The sequence below is a fragment of the Schistocerca nitens genome, chromosome 2 (assembly GCF_023898315.1).
Source record: "Schistocerca nitens isolate TAMUIC-IGC-003100 chromosome 2, iqSchNite1.1, whole genome shotgun sequence".
NCBI lineage: Eukaryota > Metazoa > Arthropoda > Insecta > Orthoptera > Acrididae > Schistocerca > Schistocerca nitens.
In genome coordinates this window covers 1,077,276,418-1,077,303,291 of record NC_064615.1, presented here as the reverse complement: position 1 = coordinate 1,077,303,291, position 26,874 = coordinate 1,077,276,418, and the positions used below count along the sequence as shown (strand labels likewise).

General features: G+C 46.5%; 1 protein-coding gene across 2 annotated transcripts in view; it reads left to right on the top strand.

Annotated features, from left to right (window-relative positions):
* The window catches only part of LOC126237474 (facilitated trehalose transporter Tret1-like), a 347,188-nt gene that overhangs the window by 312,301 nt on the left and 8,013 nt on the right, over nt 1-26,874 (top strand). Inside the window, exons 1-2 of one of the 2 annotated variants that reach the window (XM_049947616.1) lie at nt 225-558; nt 13,222-13,743. In XM_049947616.1, the coding sequence (XP_049803573.1) occupies nt 496-558; nt 13,222-13,743 (585 nt within the window). In that variant the 5' untranslated portion in view covers nt 225-495. Of the gene's footprint in view, nt 1-224; nt 559-13,221; nt 13,744-26,874 lie in introns of those variants that run through there. The other variant, XM_049947617.1, reaches the window with a different exon arrangement.

Genomic DNA, 26,874 nt, shown 5'->3' with positions numbered 1-26,874 from the left:
CAATCGGCGACGCCGGCTCGTAGACGCCCGCCGTCGGAAGCGGCGGAAGAAGCGAGTGGGGGAGGGGGGAGAGGTAGAGAGAGAAGGAGAAGGAAAGGGGAGGGAGGGGAGAGAGAGAGGGAGGCGAGGAGGCGGGGAGAGGTGGGGGACCGCGGCTAAAAAACGAGGAGAAAGAGTTGCACCGAAAGGAGTACTATATATAAACACAACCTTACTACCCGACGCAAGTTCGTACTTGGCGGAGTATCTTTGCGCGAAAGAGTGTTACTACCACCAGCAGTGCATTCTTAGCAGCTGTCAGTGAAGAGTCATAGAAGATCGCCAAATAAAACGGTTTTCGTCATTGGGCCATTGATTCAATGTGTTTACCGTGACAGACAGCAGGGGACTACTTTTGTTGACGTATCGGCATCTGTGTGATTATTCTGTCCTCTTTTGATATTGGACCTTGTTTTTTGAACTTTACTTGTGTCTGGGACTTCACCAACAATCATCATGGAGAGCCTTTATCAGCGCCTATTCACCTCGCCCCGGAAGCAGAGGTTCACAACGTATACGGTGAGTTAGTCTCCATTGTGTCCTTACGTAATTATTACGATTTCAGACTTTTTTCTTTGCTGTACTTAATAGTACCGATAGAGTCAAGGCTGTTCCCCTGTACTCTCACCCCTCAACGTCTGCTAGGGTATTGTTAGAAACAATAACGACAGCAGTCTAACTCCTCTTTAATCTCAGTCGTCATCTATCAGCATTAAAATAATAATCAATTTATTATGGCACTGTAACAGGCCGTCTTAAAAATATTTCATTTCGTGTAAATAATTTTGTTTTTTTATTCCTGTGCAGTGTCCTCACTGTCATGACTGGTCACAGTCACAATCTGTTATGCATACAGATACGAAGTCCTGTGGACGCAAAGTAAGAGTAAGGCGTTTCGAAAATTCTAAAACTACTGATTCACACATTCTTCGTAAGCTGGTTCTGTTCATTAACATGAAATAACTTTCTCGCATCGCGTAAATGGTTGCAAGCTATTAACTGATTTGAAAAGTGAAACATATGGAACGTTAAGACATTACTTTGATTGCAGCGAGGGATGTAATTGCCACACTCGTATCAATGTTTTGCAATATTATTCAAGAAATAGGAAGAAATTTAGTGACAAAGCGGTTGTGGAACACGAGGGCCAGAACCCAAGTTCCGAGGGTTGACTGTCACGTAACGAAATGCCTTCTGGCAGTATTGTGAACTGTCCTGAAATATCAAACTAACGACAGCCACGTAGATGCATTAGTTAAAACAAATCTCTTTCCGGTTTTCAAAATACAGAATACCTGTCACGTATCGCTAAAAGCTCAAACACTGCGAGAGGCTTGGACGCATCGCGTTCCTACGACAGCAGACCGTAAGTGTGTTTGCCTTCTGAAAACACGAATGTCTTACGAGGTTACACACAAGTAAATGGGTGTGTACACACTAGATGAGAGGTGTGTGCGGTTATGCGCTGAATACTCAGCAGCCATGGGAGGAGCATCGATCGCCCTGCGTGCTCGCTCTAGAAAATTCCACGCAGCTGTCAGCCAAAGTGCTGCTCGCGCTACAGCTGAGAGAGTTGCCATAACAATAAACTACGACAATACACATAAATGTATCAGCATTATCTTTTCCCTCCCATTCTAACGCCCACCTCTAACCCAGTTGGCTTGTGAATACATGGGTAGAGTAGTGGTTCGTAAGAGTAATATGTTAGGTAACACACTTTCCGAATTCTACAGCGTCTCTATCAACTACCGCCATAGCAAGATCGCCACCGCGATCAGCGCGGTTAAAAACTAATTGTAGAATGTAGTTAAGATTCTTTTCTTTCCCAATGAAAACTCAGTTACGTACTGATATCGGCGCAATATTTGTTCGCCGGTTCCGAGAGTTTGAACGGAGCGCTGAGCGACGGCTGCTGGGAGGGCGATCGCAGCGCTATCTAGTAACGGTTACGTCAACTGGACCAGCAACGCAAGCGCCAGAGCTATCTACCGGGCAATGCCTCACTTGTGGACAGTACTGGATCGGCACGTCGTTTCCGTGGCGGTGCAATTATCTCGAATGCGCTGGAATGAATCTGAAAAGAAGAGCCCATATAATTACGGTAGCATATTGCTGCAGCCCTCTTGAAGAATAAAGCTAATAATAGCATATTCATTAGTGTTCCAGTACCCCGCAAAACTTCCAAAGTCTTTCGTACTTACCTGCAGTACGAAAGCCATGTCTAATTATATAATTTTAGAGCAACAATGTATTATCATTGCTTACATTGATGTCTTTAACGAAGGTGAAATTTTCCAATACTGTAGATCAGCACAAAATTGTGTTGTCAAACACAAAGTTGTTTCTGCTTCAGTTTACTTTCTCATCAGTTCCACACTTTAGCACAAACACTTTGCTGCTCTGCGTGGAAAAGCCACAAAAATACTCGTCTTAATATTAAAGAGAAAACTCAACTTTTTGGGCATCTTAAGTAGTTATGAAAGTGCCCTTGCAGTGACTGCAAGAAGTCACTCTGATATTCAATGTATAATTCATAGAAACACTTTCAGCAGTTTCCGTAAGTCGTCATCCTGAACATTCCTGCACTGTTATTCTAGTTAGGACTTGGTGGTGAGTTCCACGTGGATTACTCTTTCCACGAATTCAATCAGCCAAACACAATACTCTCTGAAAAAGTGATGAATCAAGAAGTAACATGAAATGTCGCATTTCGTAAATACCACTTCTGTTTTTAGAATATTAGGGAGGTATTAAACAACGAGGGGAGGGAGGCACGAGGGAGGGAGGGGAGAGAGAGATAGGCGAAAAGACAGTAAAGAAAGATGTGGAAGAATATTATCTACGAAATACCTATGTATTATGAGGTGTTCTTGATACACCATGGAACAGGTACTGAATCAAGAAAGTTCATTAGCAATACTGCATCTTCTAGGTGGTTTCCTCGATGAAACATATGTACGCAAGAGTTCAGAAAATTTAACGTTTATAATGACGAATTACTTTATATGGTTATTGATAAGAGCTATTATTTATAAGCGTAGGCTTCTGCAGCCATTGTCACAGTAAATAATTTTTTGGGTTTGTGTCCGCGTTGCGAATATGTAAAACTACCGACGTTTCGGTCACTGTTGCAGGTGATCTTCTCCACTTGCAACAGTGACTGAAATGTCGGTAGTTTCACATACTGAATGTGCGTTCACAAACCCAGAAAAAATTTATTGACGATAGCTATTATTATTATTATTATTATTATTATTATTATTACTACTACTACTACTACTACAATAGTAGTAGTAGTAGCAGCAGTAGTTGTTATAGTGGGGGTAGTTCAAAGAAAGTGACTTTGATCTGGCAAAATGTATGGTGAAATTACGAATAACATGACTACATAAAAAATTTGAGCGTCATCTAACCGTAACTAAAGATTTTTATCGATGAATGGTTCCACTGGACTGAATATGTTATATTCAATGTCCATATCGTTAACATATGTTTAATTTAATGCTTCGGTTTGGAAAACACCACAGCGATGTAAACAAATAAAGAAAATAGCTTTACTGCTTGGTAGCTGATTTTTAATTTTGTTACAGAGTTACCATACTGCCAAAAACACAAACAACTTGTCATTCGTTGACAGTATGGTAACAGCCTTAGAAATACAGAACCTTGCTAGTCGGAGGAACCAGCTGCACAGAATTCCTTACATCGGGTCGCACAGTTCAGACAGGCCATCCCCAGGAAAGAAGAAAAGCAACATGGCCTTCCGGCGTCTTTCTGCTTTAATTAGCTGCGCTCGCCGATCGTCATCGTCCTCTCCCCGTTAAGCTCGTCAGCTGGCTCCTCGCATGCGGGGAATCCACAGAAGAGGAGGAGAATCGATACTGGCCAAATTAGTCTTGACGCTAATCACGGAGCATCGCTGCGAGACAACAGAGGAAAAGTACCCGCTGGCACTAGACAGACACGTCAACCCCCGCCGGCGTCTGCTTGCCGGGTCGCCTACCGCCCAGGGGCAAGATCGGGCCGCTTGCACTGGACGAGCAGTCCGTTTTGTTTTATGCCTATTCCCGACGTTACTCAGTGTGTACGCTGAGAAATCAGTAAGGGAAAGAAAGAGAAATGTAAGACAGGAAAAAGATTTCAGAGGGAAGAAATATGCTTTACATTTGCCGACGGTATTGTAATTCTGTCAGAGGCACAAAAGATTTGGAAGAGCAGTTGAATCGAATGGATAGTGTCTTGTAAAAGAAGTCATAAAATGAACATCAACAAAGACTAACAGTGAACGTCTAATTAATCAGGTTGATCAGTCCTGTCCGTGATCACTCCTTTCCAGAAGAAAAGTTTGAGAGGTTGTGTCGAGAAACAGCCACGGGACCAGTACTAGCCAAACAACCTCTATTCCGATTTTTTACATCTATAGTTTAAAGTCCAAAGTTGCGTCATCGTCGCTACAAGTATTCTGTGTGGGATGCCGCTAGAACTCTCCGTGGCGACATAAAGTCGCTTTGAAGTCAGTCTCTCCAACAAAAGTAACGTAAAAAACCTTAAATCAATGTATAATACAGATCGCCTTAGTGTCTAAGCATGTCTGAAGCCTGTTCTCACTTGTATTTAGGGTCTGAGTACGTTATTTTCTTCGCTAGACGGTTGAAATTTCCCCATCCGGCAATCAGTCATACCTCGAAAACTACGTAACTCACTAAAATACTTTTTCTTCTTTGATTACCAAAACATTTCGCTCAGTGATGGACCTTTCCGAGGTTAAATGTCGAATAGTATTCTTTATGTATAAGCTTCGGAAGATAGCTTGTTGTCAATATTTAACACTTAACACGTATGACATTTAAAGTTTCCGTCTTTTACAAAAATTACGCAAAAATTCTCAAATTCACGTATGGTGTAGACGTGCGTAGTGTCCCCCCGACACACCACTTTCGGCCAGTTTAATCGCATTATCGCGCGAAACTAAAAGTTTTTCGAACGTCCTACTGCAACGACTCACTGATAATTGGCAGGCATAATGCTTTGCGCAGCTGTAGTGGCAAGACACTGGTGGACTAGTGGCGGGAGCAAACCCACCGACTAGCTGAAGAGAAATGAGCGAATTGGCTGGGTCGTTGTTCGGTCGCTTAGAACAAGTCTTTCTATTTGATGCCACCTCGGCGACTTGCGTGTCGAGAAAATCATTAGGACGACAGGAACACCCCGTCCCCGAGCGAAGAAAACCAGCTAGCCGGCCGGAAATCGAACCCTGGACCCCGTGATCTACAGGCGTCGACGCTATTTTTTTTTTAACAACCGCTGCGGACACCCTCTAGTTTTCAAAACTTTAAAATTTAAATACTACTACACTGGAGAATTTTTCCCATGCTGCATGGGTGAAGATGACTTTCCTTACTTCGCAGCAGTACAAATTACCTCAGACACAAAGCATTCTCTCACATTTCACGCGGGGTGTCCAGTATTTTGCACCCGTGCGGGCGCCCAGGTAGCAGCGGTGTCATGTGACGTAAGGCAGGTCAGCGGGCGGCGCGACGCCCGGCAGACTGGCCGGCTGGCGTGTGACGTCACAACCACGCAGCTCCGCCGTGCACGAGAGATGACCCGCTGACCCCGACGCCGATACCGACGGACGGACGTCAGGGATTTTTGGGAAAAACAGCAGATGCGCGCGCGCTCGCGTCATCCCAGATACCGCGCGGCAGGACGATCTCAAACTCTACAATAACTGATTCCCTGCACCTCTTGACGACAAAGGGTGGAGCGTGTAATTTTTTCCCCATCAAATACGCTCTACGAATGGTGAATTAACTCTTTCCTACACGACAGAAAACCATCATTTCCAGAGTCACATTTAACAAGAACTCCAAATGCTGCTTGCAGCACGAGCCTACAGCCAGTATGAATTTTTTTTTAAAGGTTCATCACTTTCCGCTTATGTCTATAGAAGTTGCCATGCTACTGTTGCAGTTTCCGCGTTGCGCCCTTGCCAAGCATAAGTTTTCGGTGTGTGTGTGTGTGTGTGTGTGTGTGTGTGTGTGTGTGTGTGTGTGTGTGTGTGTGTGTGTGTGTGTGTGAAGTCTTATGGTACTTAACTGCTGAGGTCATCAGTCCATAAACTTACACACTACTTAAGCTAAATTATCCTAAGGACACACACACACACACACACACACACACACACACACACACACACACACACACACACACACACACACGCCCGAGGGAGGACTCGAACCTCCGCCAGGACCAGCCGCACAGTCCATGACTGAGCGCCTGAGACCGCTCGGCTAATCCCGCACGGCAAATTTTCGGTATACCGCCGGACATCTGGAATTAGAAGTAATGGTATACTTCTTGGAAGGCATCATTAATGTATCCATGACAATGTTTTAGCTCTCAAAAAAGGAAAGGTAAAGTTATACAGCTATCAGCCGAAAATGACGCCCTTGAAACAACCCCAAATAGGCTGTCTAGCCTACATACTGTAAAAGCTCCCCAAGTACATGTAAAACTAAATAATTACAAAAAAATACGTTTACGACAAAACTCTGCCATCTGATACGAGAATGGATTTACAAGTCGTTCATGTTTTCATACAGCCAGACACTCCTTCACCAATCCCATGAATCTGTTGTTTTAATATTGTGAGGCAAAGAGGTGTAGAAGAAGACGGTATTGTTTAACGTCTCGCTGACACTGAGGTCGTTCACTGTAGGCAGAGGACTGACTCAGTATACTCAATCTCAGCAAACAACCCAAATCATAATCGCCGCATCGGTGGATATTTTAATTTCGCTCTTCCTGCATACGAACTTAGTGACCATAGCCCTAGTCAACTTTACTAGTTTACGCATGCACTTCCTGTATACGACGGAGACACTTTTTTGTACAATACGGAGGGAGGCGGTAGGAGAAGCGGGCCTGTATTTTCCAGATTTCTCACACGAAAGAGTTTTATGCCGTGTAACTATACTGACTTACAAAAATTCGTGTCAACTCAACCTTCGACCATAAAAACTTTAAAATATGCAGACAACGGGCTCTTATCGATCGAGAACGTGTCGAAATACAGACTGTGCGACACAGGGTGAAACGTTATGATTTACGCACGAGCGGCTCGCGAACTGTCTACTCGCACAAAAATCGAATATTTTGATCAGCTGTGAGTCAGCGGGTCACGGTAAGGCTGCCAGGTATTTATAGGGTAATCAGCGGCCACACCGCTATCCACCGTAAATAGACGGGCGGCTACGCACGCACCGCAAGGTCGACACTGAGGAACGGGGGAGGCTTCTCAAGAAAAACAACACTGAGTTGGACCAACCAATACGGACTCGCCTACATGCGTAGGAGCACCTTCTCTAAAGGTTCTACGATCTGCAGCAATCAACCACAGTTCTACTTCCACATGCACGCTCGATAATGTAAGGAGGCGCATTTGTTATCAACGCTTATTTATCCTCTGTGCACGCCTGCTTTTGTACAATTTGTCCACAGTCGCCTTCCATTGTAAACCGCATTATGAAAATGAGCGAATAATGCCCTGATGAAGGGAAAGACACATTCGACGTTATAAAGGGGAGAAGCTTTGAATTAAACACCAGTTATATCTTGTCCGGACAGTCCACCACGGGTGTACTGCCGGTCCATAGTGTCCAATGGGAACCGGTTATGTCTGCTTCCTAAGGAAACCGTCCCCCTGTCATTAGATAAGGACTTCTGATCAAGGCCATGACCCTCGCCAGCAGGACACAACCAAACAACCCTTTGACCGTGTCTTCCTTCCTGCCACAGAACAAATATAACTTGTCTCGATTCGGCGAACCTTCTCCGTGGGAAAAGCTTTAGTTTCTCTACATACATTCCCTAGAATTAATAACAAGATGTACAATGAACATATTTTTAGTGAACACACTCGGAAATACTAATTCTACAGAGAAATGAGTTTTTCACAGGAAGAACAATTTTACAGTACTTAACTGCAAGCAGCATTGTTATACGGAGTTACCTCCCGCTTAACTTCTGCAATTCATAGACAAACACAGCAAACTAACAATATGTAAGTGCCCTTTTCTAATTACATTTTCTTCCCAGAACATCTTCCAGAGATCTTTCAAACAATAAACTGTTAAGTTACTACACGTGACACATATCACGAAACGCACAATATTATTAAATGCACATTCATGCTGTTAACATGTGGTGTACTTCACCGATGCCAGCATGAAGTCCTTTCACAGCTTTTGAAGTAATACTCTTCATAGCTTTTACTGAGGACAGCACCTACAACAGGAAAGCTACCAAACGCGATTGAACCCTCATTGCGTAGAGGCTGTAGTTCAAGTAGGTGGTGGTTCTGTGACGTGCTGAGGGTGTTTTTTTCCGTAATATGACTTGGTCCCACTCATTCAGGTAAATGTGAAAATGAAGCACGGTGCATACCTCAAGCGTTGCCCTTTCTTATACATCTTCATGACGCGGCCACTGTGGGCACTGCCGTCTTCCAAGACAACACATGGTCCACTAAATCACCTGATCTTAATCTCATAGAAAATGTCGTACTCCAGCAACGCGTGGAACTTAACTGTAAACATGTCAGCAATTTGGTAGTTCTGTGGGATGTAATGATCAATGACTGGCTTCGGCTGAACATGGCATACCTGACGAAAGTCGACAGTCTTCCTGACCGAATCGAAGCGATTACCAGGGGCCGACCGCGGTGGCCGTGCGGTTCTAGGCGCTTCAGTCCGGAACCGTGAGACTGCTACGGTCGCAGGTTCGAATCCTGCCTCGAGCATGGATGTGTGTGATGTCCTTAGGTTAGTTAGGTTTAAGTAGTTCTAAGTCTAGGGGACTGATGACCTCGGATGTTAAGTACCATAGTGCTCAGAGCCATTTGATTACCAAGGCTCGTAAGAGCACAGTTATCGATACCGCTACGAGGTATCGAAGCTTACCATTATCCATCTAGGCTGAGCCCACGGTCTTAGGTGACGTGGTGATACTCATTCAGCTAGGGAATGGGGTGAGCTTTCGGCGCCTGGAGAAAAGGTGGGTAGTTAAGTCTCCGAGATCGGCATATGGCTGTGCCGGGGGCGCTGTCATCAGTTGGCGCAAATAGGGGTGGAAGTTTTTTATGGTTAATATGGCCCAAACAAATCAGTATATTTTTCTTTATGGACTTTCTAATCGACAAAGGGACATTTTTTATGAACTCAAGGTATGGTAATCCAGAGTTACTCATTAGCTGTTTAGTTAAGCTGTTAAGATAAGCTTTTATCATAATCCTTTCACTGGTTTAGTTATACTGAAGGGCGAAGCAGTCGATTAGAAGGACACCTGCCGTATAGGCACACGGTGATGGAAGTTGTTATAGAGATAAGTAGCGGGTGATCAAAAAGTCAGTATAAATTTGAAAATTTAATAAACCACGGAATAATGTAGATAGAGAGGTAAAAATTGACACACATGCTTGGAATGACATGGTGTTTTATTAGAACAAAAAAATCCCATATTGCTAGACGCGTGAAAGATCTCTTGCGAGCGTCGTTTGGTGATGATCGTGTGCTCAGCCGCCACTTTCGTCGTGCTTGGCCTTCCAGGTCCCCAGACCTCAGTCCGTGCGATTACTGGCTTTGGGGTTACCTGAATTCGCAAGTGTATCAAGATCGACTAACATCTCTAGGGGTGCTAAAAGACAACATGCCTCACCATAATTCCGGACATGCTTTACAGTGCTTTCACAACATTATTCCTCGACTACAGCTATTGTTGAGGAATGATGGTGGAAATATTGAGCATTTCCTGTAAAGAACATCAGCTTTGCTTTGTCTTACTTTGTTATGCTAATTATTGCTATTCTGATCAGATGAAGCGCCACGTGTCGGACATTTTTTGAGCTTTCGTATTTTTTTTTTGGTTCTAATAAAACCCCATGTCATTCCAAGTACGTGTGTCAATTTGTACCTCTCTATGTACATTATTCCGTGATTTACTCAGTTTTCAAATTCATACTGACTTTTTGATCACCCGGTATACCTCGGGAGTGAGCTTTCCGGAAATGCTGTCTACAAATATTCCGATGTCGAATCAACGCGACAGCCAACAGACCAAGCAAATTAACAGTTTAATAAAATCGATCAAAGTAACAGTCACCTTGTTGGCTACATAGTTAGCCTCAAGTCTCCTGAGGTGCGCCTATTACATTTTTTTTCGTACCGCCACAGGATGACATCTGTCACTCTTCGGCCACATGCTCCTCTCGCAGTTGCCTTGTGCGTCATCTAGAATCTGTCGAAATTTACAGCAATAGCGCTGCAGGGGTAAACAAGCGTCACTGCGATCACGCACCCTCCATGCGGCGCCCTTGACCATTCCAGTAGGCGAGCAAAGATTACGGCAGTCCGCGGAAATGTATCCCTGAAATCACGCCCCCCGCCTTACGTCCCCACACACGCCACGAGGTTGCAATAACGCAAATCCGAGTCCCTCCCCTCCTCCTCCTCCTCCTCAAATTTCGCGCCGTTTACAAATGTCGCGGACAAAGTTACTCACGACAGTCGATAACTGCAAGGGAAAGCCTAGAGAACACAAAAAAAGAACAAGTGCCAAGTGTTTACGCACATCTGAGGAGGCCGGTAGGTCTCCGGGGTTAGGCGATAAGCCAGCGGGTACAAGAAGGGCCCCGAGGCGCCCGGGTCTGCACTAGCAGCCGAGACAGCGAACGCACCGCACACCACACCACGCCACGCTACCACCACAGCCACGCGGCGACCGTCTAGCCGCGCCCGCAACCGCCCTCTAGCAACATTGATTGCAGGTAACGTCCCTCTGTGCATCTCTTCTTTCCCTCTGTTTCGCCACTTCTTTGATTCGGAAACGTGAAGCGCGAAGCCAGATTTCTAGGCACTGTACGACAAGTTATGTTCACTATAGACGAATTGCAACTGTGATTTAAATTGACCAGTAATGAAGGTGTAAAATGCTACCTGTGGCTTTTGAGTTTTATACGATGTATTGCAGCCTTAACTAATTTCCGAGACATTGCAGGCCCTCAAATTGAGGTGTTACAGCAACAGTAATTCTCGAACCATGTGCGGCTAAGGACTAAGATCGTGCTGACTGCACTGCCTCGGGATATCCGTAACAACCTGATTCCAGCAGTGCACATTTTGCCAGCTTACACACACACACACACACACACACACACACACACACACATTATTTAGATGCATTTGGTTTCACAGAAAGCAAACACTATTGTGTGTGTGTGTGTGTGTGTGTGTGTGTGTGTGTGTGTGTGTGTGTGTGTGTGTGTTTGTAAGCTGGCTAAACGTACGGTACAGCAACGAATTTCTTCTGCCACTTCTCAACCATAACAGCCGGCCGGAGTGGCCGTGCGGTTCTAGGCGCTGCAGTCTGGAACCGAGCGACCGCTACGGTCGCAGGTTCGAATCCTGCCTCGGGCATGGATGTGTGTGATGTCCTTAGGTTAGTTAGGTTTGATTAGTTCTAAGTTCTAGGCGACTGATGACCTCAGAAGTTAAGTCGCATAGTGCTCAGAGCCATTTGAGCCAACCATAACAGAGGGCGTCGGCTTGCAGAGCAAGAATGCTGTTAGTTACGATTCCTGCTTTTGTAATTAGCGAATACATTTCGCTATTCTGCTGTGTCATTCTGTTTAAAATGGAGTGTGGTACGCTTACCTACGCACACATTTCGTTCTCTGCAAACCGTGCAGTACAGAATAATGACGCATGTTGGAAGTAGCATACAGGACGTCAATACGAGGCTAGGAACTATTGCAGATAAAGAGAGGCAATTAATCAACAAGAACGTGCGTCACAAATTTCAAACCCTTGTGTGCCCGCTGGCCACGCGACCTTATGACACCATTACGTCCGTGATGGCGATGTAAGCAGCGGGCTAGCGCACAAACAAGGTCTTCTAGAACGGTCGGGGTTGAACACCGGCAGATAAGCCACGACACACAATTCCGTCAGCGTGATGAAAACATTGCTCGTACATTTCGGCTCCAATTCACACAAGCGGTCACACACGATAATTACCGGTCCCCATGTATTAGCAAGCCATCAGATGATTCGGATACCTTACCTAATAATCTTCAAAATGGTTCAAATGGCTCTGAGCACTATGGGACTCAACTGCTGTGGTCATAAGTCCCCTAGAACTTAGAACTAATTAAACCTAACTAACCTAAGGACATCACACACATCCATGCCCGAGGCAGGGTTCGAACCTGCGACCGTAGTAATAATCTTCACATCGTCTTGATAACTCAGCTATTTATTACGAGTAGAGAAATACTGTAGTGGTACCGTCTTGTAGATATTCGCTTTGTGAACGTAGTTCTTCGCAGCGACATTCTTAGATACATGCTTCACGGATATCAAGTAACTTACAGGAATGCAACCGGCTGAGTTCATCGACAAGGTTCGGTATTTCGACAGGTCATCATCCTGCCATTTTCAAGGCAAAATTGCAGCGAGTAAGCGCTGTGCAGTTGAATTTAAAACCTCGGTTTGCACAGCAATTCGGGAATTGGTCTACAAATCACCGTTTTAAATTCACTTACACAGCACTTACTTGCTGCAGTCTTGCCATGAAAATGACCTGTCAAAATACCGGCGGTTGTCAACACCAACATCCGTCTGCATTCCCCTAAACTGTCTGAACATTGTATAACCCGCGAGAAACTCAGGTCTCCCTTCAAGGATTACTTGCCGCATCACATTTTTATGCGGATCTAAGCTTTCGACGATTTCTTACGTCTTCGTCCTTAGGCGTAATCTGTAGGCTGTGTGGTGCTTTATTTAGTTGGTCTAATTTTTGTCCTGGAGGCGTCAGGGAGCCATAGAACTTCCATGACAAAATGCGGCCAAGTAAATAAAACACAATACGGAGTCCAAATTATTCCTGGCTATGAAGACGGAGCAAGTCGTCGTAAGCCTGACGCAGCATACAAATGTGACGCGACAAGAAGTCCTTGATCAAAGATATGCAGTTTGTCTGCCGTGGCAGGAAGAAAGTGATTGATTGTCGCGTAAAGGTGTCTACAGGTACGACGGCTCCAGTGACGCAGCCGGTGGGAGCCAAAGAGTCGTAAGCGTTTGCCGAATCGCCTCGCCACTAACGGGTCCCGTCTTGTTTCAGAGCTCATCCGAGGCGCTCCTGAAGCGCGGCGGCAGCCCACCATCGACGGCGGCTTCATCGCGGCTGACCGTACTCACCAACTCTGGCATCAGCATCGTGTCGCTCGACCAGCGCCAGAAGAAGAACCAGCGCCCCAACCAGCACGAACTGCAGCAGCTGACGCAACAGCAGCAGCAGCAGCAGCAGCAGCAGCAGGAGGATCAGCTACAGAAGCAGCAACAGCAGCAGCAGCAAGAGCAAGAACAGCAGCAGCTGGAGCTCCAGCAGCAACAGGAACGCAAACGGCAACAGTACAAGGACGAGAGCATGGCGACCCAGAGGGAACTGAACCTGCTGCTGGCGGCGGAATTGGCGCCAGTGGCGTCGCAGGAGGACAAGAAGCTGGCGGCGTCGCAGGAGGCGCACGTGATCGCGTGCAGCCGCCTGTCTGGCCTTTCTGGGCTGGTCGACACCAAGCAGATCGACACGGTCGAGGATGGTGACGTCCCCGCGAGGGTGGGCCGCGGGCGCCTCTGGACACAGGTAGGAGAGGCGCAGCCTTCCCCACCGGTCGCCACACGCTGGTCAGTCTCTAGGTTGAGCGTACTGTTCCACTGGTGACCGATGATTGATGTCCCACACAAAAACTGAGAGAATAAATGTCCCAGAAACGTATGAAAATAGCCGCAACCCCACAGTTCGACCAATGTTTTCAGGCAAGTTTCCGTTGGTCATCAGGCGAATGCCGGAACCGGAAATCCTCTCCCAAACATTCCCAGTTGGGATTCCATCTGCCTCAGTCCCAGCTAGGTAGAACATTTGGATAAAAAGGACGAATAAACTTCTTTATTTCCGCCTATGATCACAAAATGTGACAACCGGTTTCGGTCAGCAATGACTATCTTCAGATCTGTTTTAAATACATGTCCTAATATAATGGAGCTGACTGTGTATTTATCTTTTGACGATGCCTCTATGGCTCCATTACATCAGGACATGTTTTTAAAACATATCTGAAGACGGTCATTGCTGCCCGAAATCGGTAGTCTGACGACCTAACATTCTGTGATCGTAAACGGAAATAAAGAAGTTTATTCCATACTTTCTGGAACGCTGTTCGCTTCGCGACCATGTCGCAGCTTGGGAAAACGGACTAAGTCCTACAACAGCCGCCCTGCTATCACGACGTGGCGATGTAAAAAATGTTTAATTTAAATAGATAATCCCTTGATTGCATCAGGCAAATATTTCGCACTTAGCTCGTTACGATTCTAAGGAGTCTTCATCAGAAATAACAACCTCGTTTCCGAAGTAACTCCAGTGGACTTTGCCAATTTAAGACAGACCAGCGTGTCGTTCGATCGCGATTAGTGATTACCTGCAGCAGGTTGTGTGTGTGTGTGTGTGTGTGTGTGTGTGTTTTCAGAAGTGAACGACGTCAGCTTCTGTGATTATTTCTAATAGTTTCACTGCAACAGCCGCACAGTATGACAAGTTTTAAAGGTTGACTGCTGTGGCATCAGCGTGCGATTACACCAATATTACCACCGCTCCCCCCCACCCTGAGCACGAAGGCTGTTTCACGACATAAGATCCAAACAATTATCCGAGACTGATTTGGTTGGTAAACTATCAGATGACTCCTCCAAGAGCAGACAGGTTGTTTTCTGTCATTACTTCATGTGACTTAAGTTTCTTATCTCAAAGTGGTTGGGATTACAACTTTGTCGGCCATTCGGTTTTGCCTTTATGCTCTGTATGAAGAAGACAAGCGTGTACGGCACATTCGACAGGCCCAAATCGAGAAAAGCTGAGTGGTGTTCAAAGGAACGAAGACCTGACATTTTTTCCTCCAGCTTTCATCGAAGTATTTCCACACCTGCGTTTCATTGTTTTTATTCTTACCTTCGTGACGAGTTACAGAGTCGCAGCCCCGTTTTCAAGTTCTGTTATTTGTCATCCTTGTACTCAGACATGTTGTCATTCTGGAACTGGCATCGACAATGACCGCAGCAAAAAGAAAACCACCTTGCTGCGGCCAGTGATGGTGCCAAGCTCCAGCTTGGCTGATCACAAGGTTGAGCATCTGAGAAAGGGGCTGCAACCCTGAAACGAATCACAGAGCTAGGAATGTAAAGAAAAACAAATGTAGCTGTGGAACTGATATTTCCAGAGAAAACTGTTCATCATCTTGGGACCCACATAATAATAATTCTGCGAGGCTAAACGCCTTGGTGCAAATCTCAATTGGATGCTACTAGCCTACACTGGTAACCCTATCGAGGGATTGGGGCCTGCAGTTTAACGCGGAATCCGAACCGCCTGTCATTCCTGGCGAATCTTCACATCGTTGAGGTGAAGGCTAGGTTCAAGAGAGAGTGTTTCGACCGGAATTCGATTACGCGACCTTTCGGTTTCCAGACACGCACTTCTGCGATAGACTACCAGGACTGACCATTTAGGACGTGCAAAGAAAATATTCGTAAAATGAGGGAGAAGATCGTGGAGAAGCTGAGAGGCTTATTTGAAAGCCTTGACCTAGAAAAGATCTCGCCCTAAAACACGAGCTATAGGGCAGTGGTGATCACTGTTCAGACGTGGGGCCGAGACAGCGTGCGGCCGTGACAATGGCCTCCGGCCGTTGCTGGGCGACGGCGATCGGTTGGAGGTGGACGGTCGACGGAGGACGACGCGAATGACGACCGCCGCCGGACGCCCCGCCGCCCCCGGCCATGACGGAAGCTCCGACCCCGCCGGCTGAGGGCCCGCCGCCGTGGCCGGACTTGCGGGTCACCCCCCGGTCCTCACCATCCGCGCTCTCCGGCCTCTTCCGCACCTCACCGGACGGCACGCGCGTCGTTGACTTGCCCACCGTAGGGTAAAATTCTCATTTTGCGCCTTACTTACACCGACGGAAGTGCAAAGTGTTACACCGTCAAGCACCAGTCCGAACCGATGTCCGTAATCAACATCAGGTGTTATCCCAAAGACACGAATACACACTTGCATTAGTTGAAGCCGACATCCTCCGTGTGTCGTCTTCAGGATGCCATTCCTGCAACACGTGCTGTGTAAGATCATGAATCCCCACTGGACACATCCTTACCATCGCATCGCTGACATTCTCAAACCACAGGACTCAAGGCGTTTGTGGCGTGGGCTGCTGAAATACATCATAGTACCTTGGACAAGAAGGGTTAGTTAACGAGGGTTTTCCTAATCAGGTATGTTTTCATATCCAGCACATTTCTACACCATGACTGAAGCGTTGCGGAGGTGTGGCTCTCAAGAACAGCTGTCATCTGTAAAAAAGTGTCAAATTACTGCTTTGAGCTGCAATGTTCTCATCCGTCTATTCGCCAGAGCCAGTCGTACAGAATTAGGGTCTTGTAGTGGTGCACTTCTTATAGGAGGACCGCTGTATTCAGTTCTGCCCCACTGTTGCCATGGGTCCTTCTCATACCACCGGTTCTACAGTAATTGTACTGCAGCTGGTGATGTCTAACGGTACGATACTCCCGTGTCTCTCAAGTTAATGGTTCGACCTTTTTCGAAGTCAGAAAGATAGCAATAAGGTGCATGCTCTTTGGGCATGAAAAATTCTAGCCATCATATGCTCACACCCTGCTTCATCCGGAGTTATTGATCCTTCAGTACTGAAAGTACGCCCGCGTAACGATGAAATTTTAATCACCATATCCCACAGGCATGGAATTGCTGGAGTATCAGTTTGGTAGCATTAGATCACGGTGTTCATGGTATAACACTTTCCATTTCCGTCAGTGTAATTAGCTCCAATAAAAAGTCTAGTTACAGAGATCTTTAACACTAAAAATATGCAATACATACTGTGTCGCCAATCCGAAATAAAATATTCGCGTTTGCTGTCTTCATTGCAGTACAGCAGACACTACAGCTCAGTTTGCGAATTGAAACTGTGCAGTTGGAATGATGGTGCCTCAAATTCCCGATCTTTTAACACTTACCGCCCCTCGTTCACGACAGCACAAATGTCCTACCACCACTAGCCAAAACGGTTCAGCAACTGGAATGCAGTGTTTTTGCCTCCCTTACATCCTGCTGGGGTATGCAAAAAAGAAGTATGCTTCTCGAATTAAACTACATGAAAGGTTTCGTTGTGTCACAAACGATCAGTGAGGCAAATCACACTCTCACACACACACACACACACACACACACACACACACACACACAAACAGTGCTTTATGGGCGGTGGACCACGAGAAAAGCGGTAAACATGCGCTGTCTGCTCGTGGTCACGTTGGCAGTCGCTGTAAACAGGCGTCGTAAGCAGTCGCCGATGCTCCGTGACGAAGACTGACACGGCCGCAGATTTCGCGACCGACTTGGGGGTCAATCGCTGGCCGCGCCTTCGGCGCCACGCCCACTTAAGAGGCGGGAGGCACAGATTGGAGGAGAGTTCAACTGCGCCGCAGACCGCTGTCGCAACGGGACAGTTACCCCTAGCAATTTAATTGTCAGACGTGGCGACATCCCCTCTTGTCCAGTAGCGGAGCATCTTGTGCCAGCCAACTTGTGCACCAAACATTCGACTAGTGTGATAACCGGGAGCCTGCCATCGAACAAAAGGAAATAAGACTTCCCTAGCACCAGTACTACCATTTCATTTATGGGCATATTTCCCTAACCCATTTCGTTGAATGACCTCTCCTTGTTACTTAAGCTTTTTGACCTTTCCTGTCGAATCAGTGGCTGTGTAATAAAAATTCTGACGGTTTTTATGTTAGTAATAAGTTTGGCTCTTTCTGCAGAGATTCTTAAACGTACCCGACTGGAAATCTGTTCCAAGAGATCGATTTGCAGTTCTGATAGATTTTCAGATAGTTCAGAAAAATCGTCTACAAATGTCAGACAGTTTACTTCAACACATCCTTTCGTCCTAGTTTTATTAATGATACTTGGTATTCTTTTAAAAATGGTTCAAATGGCTCTGAGCACTATGGGACTCAACTGCTGAGGTCATCAGTCCCCTAGAACTTAGAACTACTTAAACCTAACTAACCTAAGGACATCACACACATCCATGCCCGAGGCAAGGTTCGAACCTGCGACCGTAGCGGTCGCGCGGTTCCAGACTGTAGCGCATAGAACCTCTCGGCCACTCTGGCCGGCTGGTATTCTTTTACTTTTTCATTCCAGAATATACCGTTATCTCTATTTTAGTAGATATAGGCAGACTAGGCTACACTGGTGCTACCAGCAGATTGTTCCGTGTTAGTTCGGCTGACACGAGTAGTTAGGACATTGTAGCAGTATCCGACGCTTAGCGTGTCAGGGGCGTAGCAGACTTGCCCAGTTGGCGGAGGAATATGCCGCATTAATTGTTTTAAACGGTGTGTGTATCAACTGCCCGCAAATGAAACCTCTCGTTCCGTGTCTTTCGTCGCCACTGTCGTTTTACGGCTTTCTATCTCTGCAGCAGGTGTCAGTGTAGTGGAGAACAGGACAGCAGATACAGGCGTTCAAGAGTGAAGTCGAATTCAGCTGAACGCCTCTTTTGTCAACATTTTCGGCGAAATGTTATGACGCCCGCAAAGAAACAGGGGAGTCGGGCAGCTTTGAGAGCGCTATACAAGAACCCGCACGACGACTGGTGTTGACGTAGGGGTATCTCGACCGGGGCACGCGAGCGGCGACCACAATGGAGACCGGAAGGCTGCGCCACAATGTAAGAGCTCGCCTCTGAATGCCGACAAGCAGCAGGAAGCTTAGAGCGCAGCGCGTCAACAACGATTGGCGTGACAACGGCCAGCTGGTGGCAGGTCTGCTCCTTTGGCAGCCCGTCGTTGTGCTCCTGACTAACACCTGTCTGTTGTAATCGGCGGAACTAGTGTCTCCCCCCACTTCTCCTCTCCCTCACACACACACACACACACACACACACACACACACGCACACACGCACACACGCACACACGCGCACGCACGCACGCACGCACGCTGTTCGCTTAGGCATAGCCGGTTACTGAATTCAGCGTCTTGTTTGCCTCGGGCACTAAATTCACTGTTGACTCTCCAGATGTCAAATCCCCCATCACCAGAGAGGCTGCTATCCCATATACCACACGGTTCCCTCTACTACACCTCATCGTATCTAGCATCGGCACTTCCCCATCACAAACAAGAAATTTGCTTGTTGGATAATCACATCAGACAATTACTAGTTTTGTGAGAGGGAGTTTTGTAACCCGTTAACAAAGGATATACAACTGGTTCTGGCCGGCCGGAGTGGCCGAGCGGTTAAAGGCGCTACAGTCTGGAACCGCACGACCGCTACGGTCGCAGGTTCGAATCCTGCCTCGGGCATGGATGTGTGTGATGTCCTTAGGTTAGTTAGGTTTAAGTAGTTCTAAGTTCTAGGGGACTTATGACCACAGCAGTTGAGTCCCATAGTGCTCAGAGCCATTTGAACCATTTTTGAACAACTGGTTCTGTTCTGATGTGTGATTATTGACCACATTCGAAAAACAACTTACCACTCCGGTACCCCAATTCTAAACATTTTGGGTTTCTTTCAGATCGTGTGCACTGGCCACAGCACACACAAATTTCGAAACTTCACATACTTTTAACTAGGGCAAAAATTGCACGATCGGGATCTTACAGCCATCTCAAGTGAAGACAGAAACTGTTCCTCTGACGTCACTCCAGATTCGTTATCCAACTGGGTTAGTGTTTCTCTCTCTCTCTCTCTCTCTCTCTCTCTCTCTCTCTCTCTCTGGAAATCTTCCGGGACGGAGCGGAGGAAGACGCTATATAGTACCTGGAAGAGGCTCACACAGCCTACTTTGGCTGATGCGCCGTCTCTATCACGACCCAACTGCCGTTCAGCAACACAAAGCGGAAGGCGAAAGGCTCGTCGAACGTGGCACACGAGTCCTTCCTGGGCCGTCTTCCGGTGTGGCGACTGGCGTGGGTAGAGGTGAACGCGCCGCCGTAACCGTTAAAAATGCTAATGCAGTTTTTTCGGCCGAACGGCACTAGAAGTAGGCAGGTCTGGGCAGAAAAGCTAGCGCTCGCTCGCTCTCTCTCTCTCTCTCTCTCTCTCTCTCTCTCTCTCTCTCTCTCTGGTGACCGGACCCTGTGATATACCGGTACACGGCCTTCCGTGCGTGGCAGCGCGCATGTACGATGCAGGCGACCCTTCGCCGCCAAGGCGGTCGCGCCTGTCACGCGGCGAATAACAAAGCACTACTCGAGGCCCTTTGGTGGTCACCGTTTCGCAGAACACCCGAAACTTCCCGCACTGCGGGGCGCATTGAAAATTCCCCTATCCGTGGAAGAAAGGCCCGAGTTTTTAGCCAAGATAAGGTGTTGAAGCTCTGCTGCTAAAGTGCAGTTCAGTCATAACTCTTACTTCAGCCATGTTAACAGCAGTTGAGCTCCATAGCTGTGGACTAAACTATTTTAGCAAAATATACCAACCAAGCACTTTACAGAGGTATAATTTTGTGTCCGGCCGCATTTCGCACTTTATCTTCAACTGGCTTAATAAAATTCATATTTTCGTCAATGCAATGCTTTTATCGACTGTATTCTGTATACGCTGAGGTGACAAAAGTAATAGGATACCGATAGGTATATATACAAGTGGCAGTAGTATCGCGTACACAAGGTGTAAAAGGGCAGTCCATTGGCGGCGCCGTTGTTTGTACTCACGTGATTCACGTGAAAATTTTTCCGAGCTGATTATGGCCACATGACAGGAATTAACAGACTTTGAATGCAGAATGGTAGTTGGAGCTAGACGCATGGGACACTCCATTTCAGAAATCGCCACGGAACTCAATATTCCGAGTTCCACAGTGACAAGAGTGTACAGAGAATATCAAATTTCAGGCATTACCTCTCTCCTAGGACCGAGAGCAGCAGCGTTTGCGTACAGTTGTCAGTGCTGACAGACAAGCAACACTGCGTGAAATAACCGCAGAAAACAATGCGGGGCGTGCGACGAACGTATCCGTTTCCGTTGGGACTGCGGCGAAATTAGGAGCTAATGGGCTGTGGCAGCAACCGACCGATGCAAGTGATTTTTTTTTTAAATCACGACATGCCTGCAGCACCCTTCCTGGTCTCGTGGCCGTATCGATTGGACACTAGACAACTGGGAAACCGTGGCCTAGTCAGACGAGACCCGATTACAGTTGGTAAGAGCTGATGGTTGGGATCGAGTGTGGCGCAGACCCACGAACCCATGGACCCAAGCTGTCAACAAGGCAGTGTACAAGCTTCTGGCGGTTCCCTCATGGTGTGGACTGTGTTTACACGAAATTGACTGGGTCCTCTCGCCCAGCTGAACCGACCATTGACTGGAAATGGTTATGTTTTGCTACTTCGAGACCATTTGTAGCCAAACAATTTTTATGGACAGCAATGTGCCATGTCACCGAGTCACAATTGTTGACAACTGCCTGGAGGAACATTCTGGGCAATTCGAGCAGATGATTTGGCCACCAAGGTCGCCCGACACCGGCAACATTTTTTTGCAATTGTGGACTGCTACAGTGGCAGCATGGCTCAGTATTTTTGCAGGGGGTCTTCCAACGACTTGTTTAGTCCATGCCACATCTAGTTGCTGCACTACGCCGGATAAATGGAGGTCCGACACGGTATTAGGAGGTACCCTACGATTTTTGTCACCTCAGTGTAACGACGAAAGGGTATGGTAGACTGAGGCGTCACATCTACCATTACAAAATTTCGACAAATGATGAAAAAGCAGAGAGACTAGGAGGGGACACAAGAGAAACTGTAGATGGGAGGAAGCAGGAGAAGGCTCCCGTTCTGATTGATAGGGGGGGTGGGGTGAGGGGGGGCGCGGTGACGTAGCCACGAGACGACGCAACGGGGCAATTGAAATAAACGCGCTCGGACAAAAGGGCGTCACAATTGGACAGCAAAGTAGCCTGCCTGTGGGCACGTCGCGGCGACGTCGAAGTCGACGTCGGCAATGATTGGAGGGGAAAGAGGGGAGGGGGGCGCACGGGTCAGGAAGGAAGAAAGGAGGGAGGGAGGACAGGACGCGAGGAGCGATACGATGCGATGCGTGCGTCTGAAACAAAAGCGGCGGCACGCAAGGTGAGCCGAGTTAAGCGGGGACGGCGGTAATATAAGTGTGGCCCGGCCGGCGGCCGATCCTCAGTGTGTCTCGCGACTCTGCCGCTCACAGCCCGTTGCTGCGAACTTACTTGCGCGAGTGCTGCGGGAACGCGTCCGACGACCCCGCCTGAGACAGTGCGTGTGCTCCTCGGGACCCGCCGACCGGCCCTATCGTCTCCAGGGGAACAGCCGACAACGAACGACGCGCCAAGATGGTCAAGATGTTGATGCGGGCCGACACGCACATTAACATTAATGTGCCGCAGACCGGCCCAAAACCGAAGTGCACCTGGTCACAGGTAGACGCCGCCACCCGTTTACTCTGCATGAATCCACCCTCAATGTGTGTGGTTATACACCGATCTACGCTAGACTTTGGAATAGGTCTCTCAAGACTCTGATGTGAAATTCGCTTTGTAATGTCTCAGGATTAGTGCATTAGGGATATGAAGTTAACTGTTCGATAATTTGAGGTAACACTTGAATTCTTATTCTCTAGGTATTCTGAACTAATATCTCATGCTATACTCTCACTCACTGCCCAGCCTTATACCAGGCGAGCTGGTTCCCAACTGGGAATAATTAGAAGGGAATTGCCTTGAAATCGTAGGAAACCTCCCGAGAACCTTGGTTAGAAACGGATGTCATGAAGACCATTTTCAATTTAACTGTGGGGCTATACGTTACAGACACCCAATATGAAAGCTCAGTGTATGTATAGGTACTGGGTCATCTTTGGTTCCATAAGGAACTGTCGTGCACAGTCATCGTAAACTATAAGGAAAGAGACACAGCAATCAGTCGCGAATCCTTTTTTTCTGTTTGTTTTTTACCCTTGCATGTCGATATTTCCGCTATAAATAGCCATCTTTAGTGCATTTTAGTTACAATCGAACAAACTCGCGGTGGTACATGTCACTATAGTATCTTACTGGTGTATAGGCAGTTTTTCCTTCTTTACACCAGTAAAATCTAATGGTGACATGTACCACCGCGAGTTTGTTGGACTGTAACTCAAATGCACTGAAGATGGCTGTCGATAGCCGAAACCTAGATATGCAAGAATGATAAAAAGCAATGGGATTGCGGCTAATTGCTGGGTGCCTCTCCTCCCTTAGGTACCAGATGGTTATAATTAAAGTGCAGCAACTCACAGAGGTCCAGTGCGGACTTGTAATTATCGTATGTCAGCGAACTCGGTAGATATTCTAATACGTTAATGCGGAACTGATTTACGCTGGAAAAAATTAGTTCCTATTTTGGCCACCAAGTGCAAATCAGGCGTTGTGAGTGCAAGGAAGGCGTAAAGAAACGTTACCACATGTAATGTATTAGGAACGGGAAGTAGGAAGAATAGGTCAAAAAGTGAGAGTGTCATAATGCTGACTGTATTATTAATCGCCGCTTGCACAATTTGTTCAATAGCAGCACTGGAAACGACGACCAAATGCTGCACAGCGCGAGATTTGCAGCTGGTGGCGGTAATTGGAACTAATTTTTTTCAAAAAAAAAAAAAATGGCTCTGAGCACTATGGGACTTAACAGCTGTGGTCATCAGTCCCCTAGAACTTAGAACTACTTAAACCTAACTAACCTAAGGACATCACACACATCCATGCCCGAGGCAGGATTCGAACCTGCGACCGTAGCAGTCCCGCGGTTCCGGACTGCGCGCCTAGAACCGCGAGACCACCGCGGCCGGCAATTTTTTTTTTCAGCTGAAATCGGTTCAGCATTAACACATTAGCATATGTACCTAGTTTCGCTGCCACACGATAATTACAGCCCACACTGGTTCTCCGTGAGCTGCACTATAATTATAACCACCCGGTATAAGAAGGTACATGTAAATCACCAGTGAATTGTTCGACATGTGCAGTGCACCTGGAAACATGCAGGTATTATCGATTATTGAAATCAGATCTTTCTGTTCTGTCAGTAGAACGGCGCGATTCCACGCGGTGTCCTAGCAATTGGGTAGATTTTCGTGCAGCATTTTGTCCGTAGCGGCCACAATAATGTTTGAAACAAAATAGTATGAATCTCAGGTACTAATTCTGGGCTACTTGTGGGGATTCGCTACTTCACTGGCTTGTTCATTAATAACAGTGTTTACTCAATTAAGTAGTCTTGATATTGCCCAGGCGTTATTCTTTTGAAGCCCTGATGGCGACGCGAAATTTTATCCTGGGGCCTGTACACTTGGTACCTTACCGCATTAGCTGCATGGCTTCGAGTCTATCTAGGTGACAGAAATGCCACCAAACGTCAATTCTGAGTGGCACGTACCTGTCCATAAGTCATCAAAGCTTTCGAGCCAAACAGGCAGTTAACTGTGCACAACGGAAATGGGTTTTATAACTTATCAAAATGCTCTGCCCCTTCTTTGTTTAAGTTCTTAGTGTCGCTGACTGGAATCTTGGGACGTGCCTTATGACGTCTAGGAAAACACACGGACTTTAGTGACACTGAATAATTTACGAGTAATGTCTTTCAAACGCTGTATGTTCTGTGCTTTTTGTTTACCTCACTTGACTCGTCACAAAACTGTACGGTATTAATAATTACCGAAATGCCCACCTCTACGCAAGATTTCCGGATTTCAGTGCACGAAGTACAGCCAACTTTTGTTGAAGTTCACTTAAAACAAATAAAAAAAATAAAAAGTCCTTTTCTTCGGTGGCCGAATGATGCACGTGTCATCAGAAGACTGTGGCTCACGTTTGCCAAGTTCGCGTTCCTTTAGAATTCTGTGGAAGAAGGGGTGGTAATAAGGGAAAAAAGAAAAGAGAAACTGTATCAACGGAATAGTCTCACCCCTAAAAAGCTCAATGCTGACTTCTGAAATGGCGTAAGACTCCTGTGCCGCGCAGAGAACCAGCGGCTGTTGGCGCCTAGCGACAATGAAGAGCTAGCTCCCTCGGATGATTAGAAATTCATTCGGCTGTGCTCTTAACGAGCACGCCTTGTTTTGTGGCTGAGACTGTACAGCCTCGATACGGCAGTCAGGCCATTACAGATGAAGCAACACTCTAGGAAAGAACTGTTTCGTTAAAAAAAAAATTACTCCCGTGGAACTTTCCCAATCACCCCACTGAGACCACCGGCAACTCGTTAGTTGACACAGCCCGCGCGCTTGTCGCTTCGGCGAGGAGCAGGAACACAGCTCGAAATTAACAGTATAGGGATAAATCATTCTGCTACAAACTGAAAGAATAGTAACCAGTAGGTACTAGTCCACCTCTCTCGCAAGTATTCATACTTCCCAACAATTTGAAATTCTTAAGAAGACAGACAGACATTGGTCCGTCTTATACTGACTCATTATACGGTAAACGAACTCGTACCAGAAAAAGTGCTGCAAATAAGGTCAACAAATTTCCAGATCTCACTGGGTTCCGCAACGTTTCATATTATTCAGGGTTCTACAGTAAATTCGTTTCAAAGTTTACACATGGGCACGTGTTATCGCGTACAGGGTGTTCCACGGTGTTCAATAAATATTAGAACAAGATGCAGGGTGGAAAATTCGGGTACATACTTCTGCATATATCTGGTTTTCACTGGATTCTGATTTACGACTAATGTTGCCCACGCACAACAATGCTTAGATTGTATCATAAAAGTTGCGAGTAGACCTGTAACGACTATTTCTCCCGAAAAATTTAATCCGCTATTAATTGTTAATATGTACATAACCAAAACACAAACATTAATATTTCACAGCTAGTCTCTAGGTGTAATTTTTGTAATGAAACATTATATATACACCATTCCATAGCTATTGACAATTAAAAATTAAAGTGCATACTAATTAATATATGGTCAGCTCTAAATTGTCCGCTATATCATTTGCTCCAACGATATTGTTTCCACGGGAAGATCTGGCGACCGTGGTTCAAATGTCAGCGCAGATACCCTGCTATTGTATTCTCAACCGCAATGTGATTTCCGGTAGACTGTCTCAGCATACTATCGAAGCTGCCCTCCCCCCTTCCCCTTTACCGCGCTTTGTTCGGCGCATATCCTGGCCGCTGCTCCTTACCAGGAACCTACGTGACCGGCGGCATGCGCCTAATCCGTAAGGACATCAATTACAACCGCGGATACAGAACCCAAATACGGCCGAGTGGCCAACACCACACCCATACTTAACGACCGGGCGACGAACTCTTGACCGGACGGTAATCCGGCTTGACGTCAACTGAGAAAACGAGCCCTATAGGTGAAGGTGCTAACAATGGCACGTATCCGCTGACTTACTATGCTAACGTGACCACCATTGGGAATACTCTTTATTTAGGTGCTGATCTAATAGTCCGGAAGGTGATACACACTCCGTCAACGAGAGCTGATGCCACAGCTATTATTATCACGATCATGAATCGTTTATCTAAGTAATAACCAAACCTATATATTATAATCTTCCGTAATCACTACATTGGCCATTACATTTTGAATTACATCGCTATTGTTAACGTGAAAGTTTCTTCAGATGAATTTCTTTTCATAGGAGCCGGCCATATTACTTAGT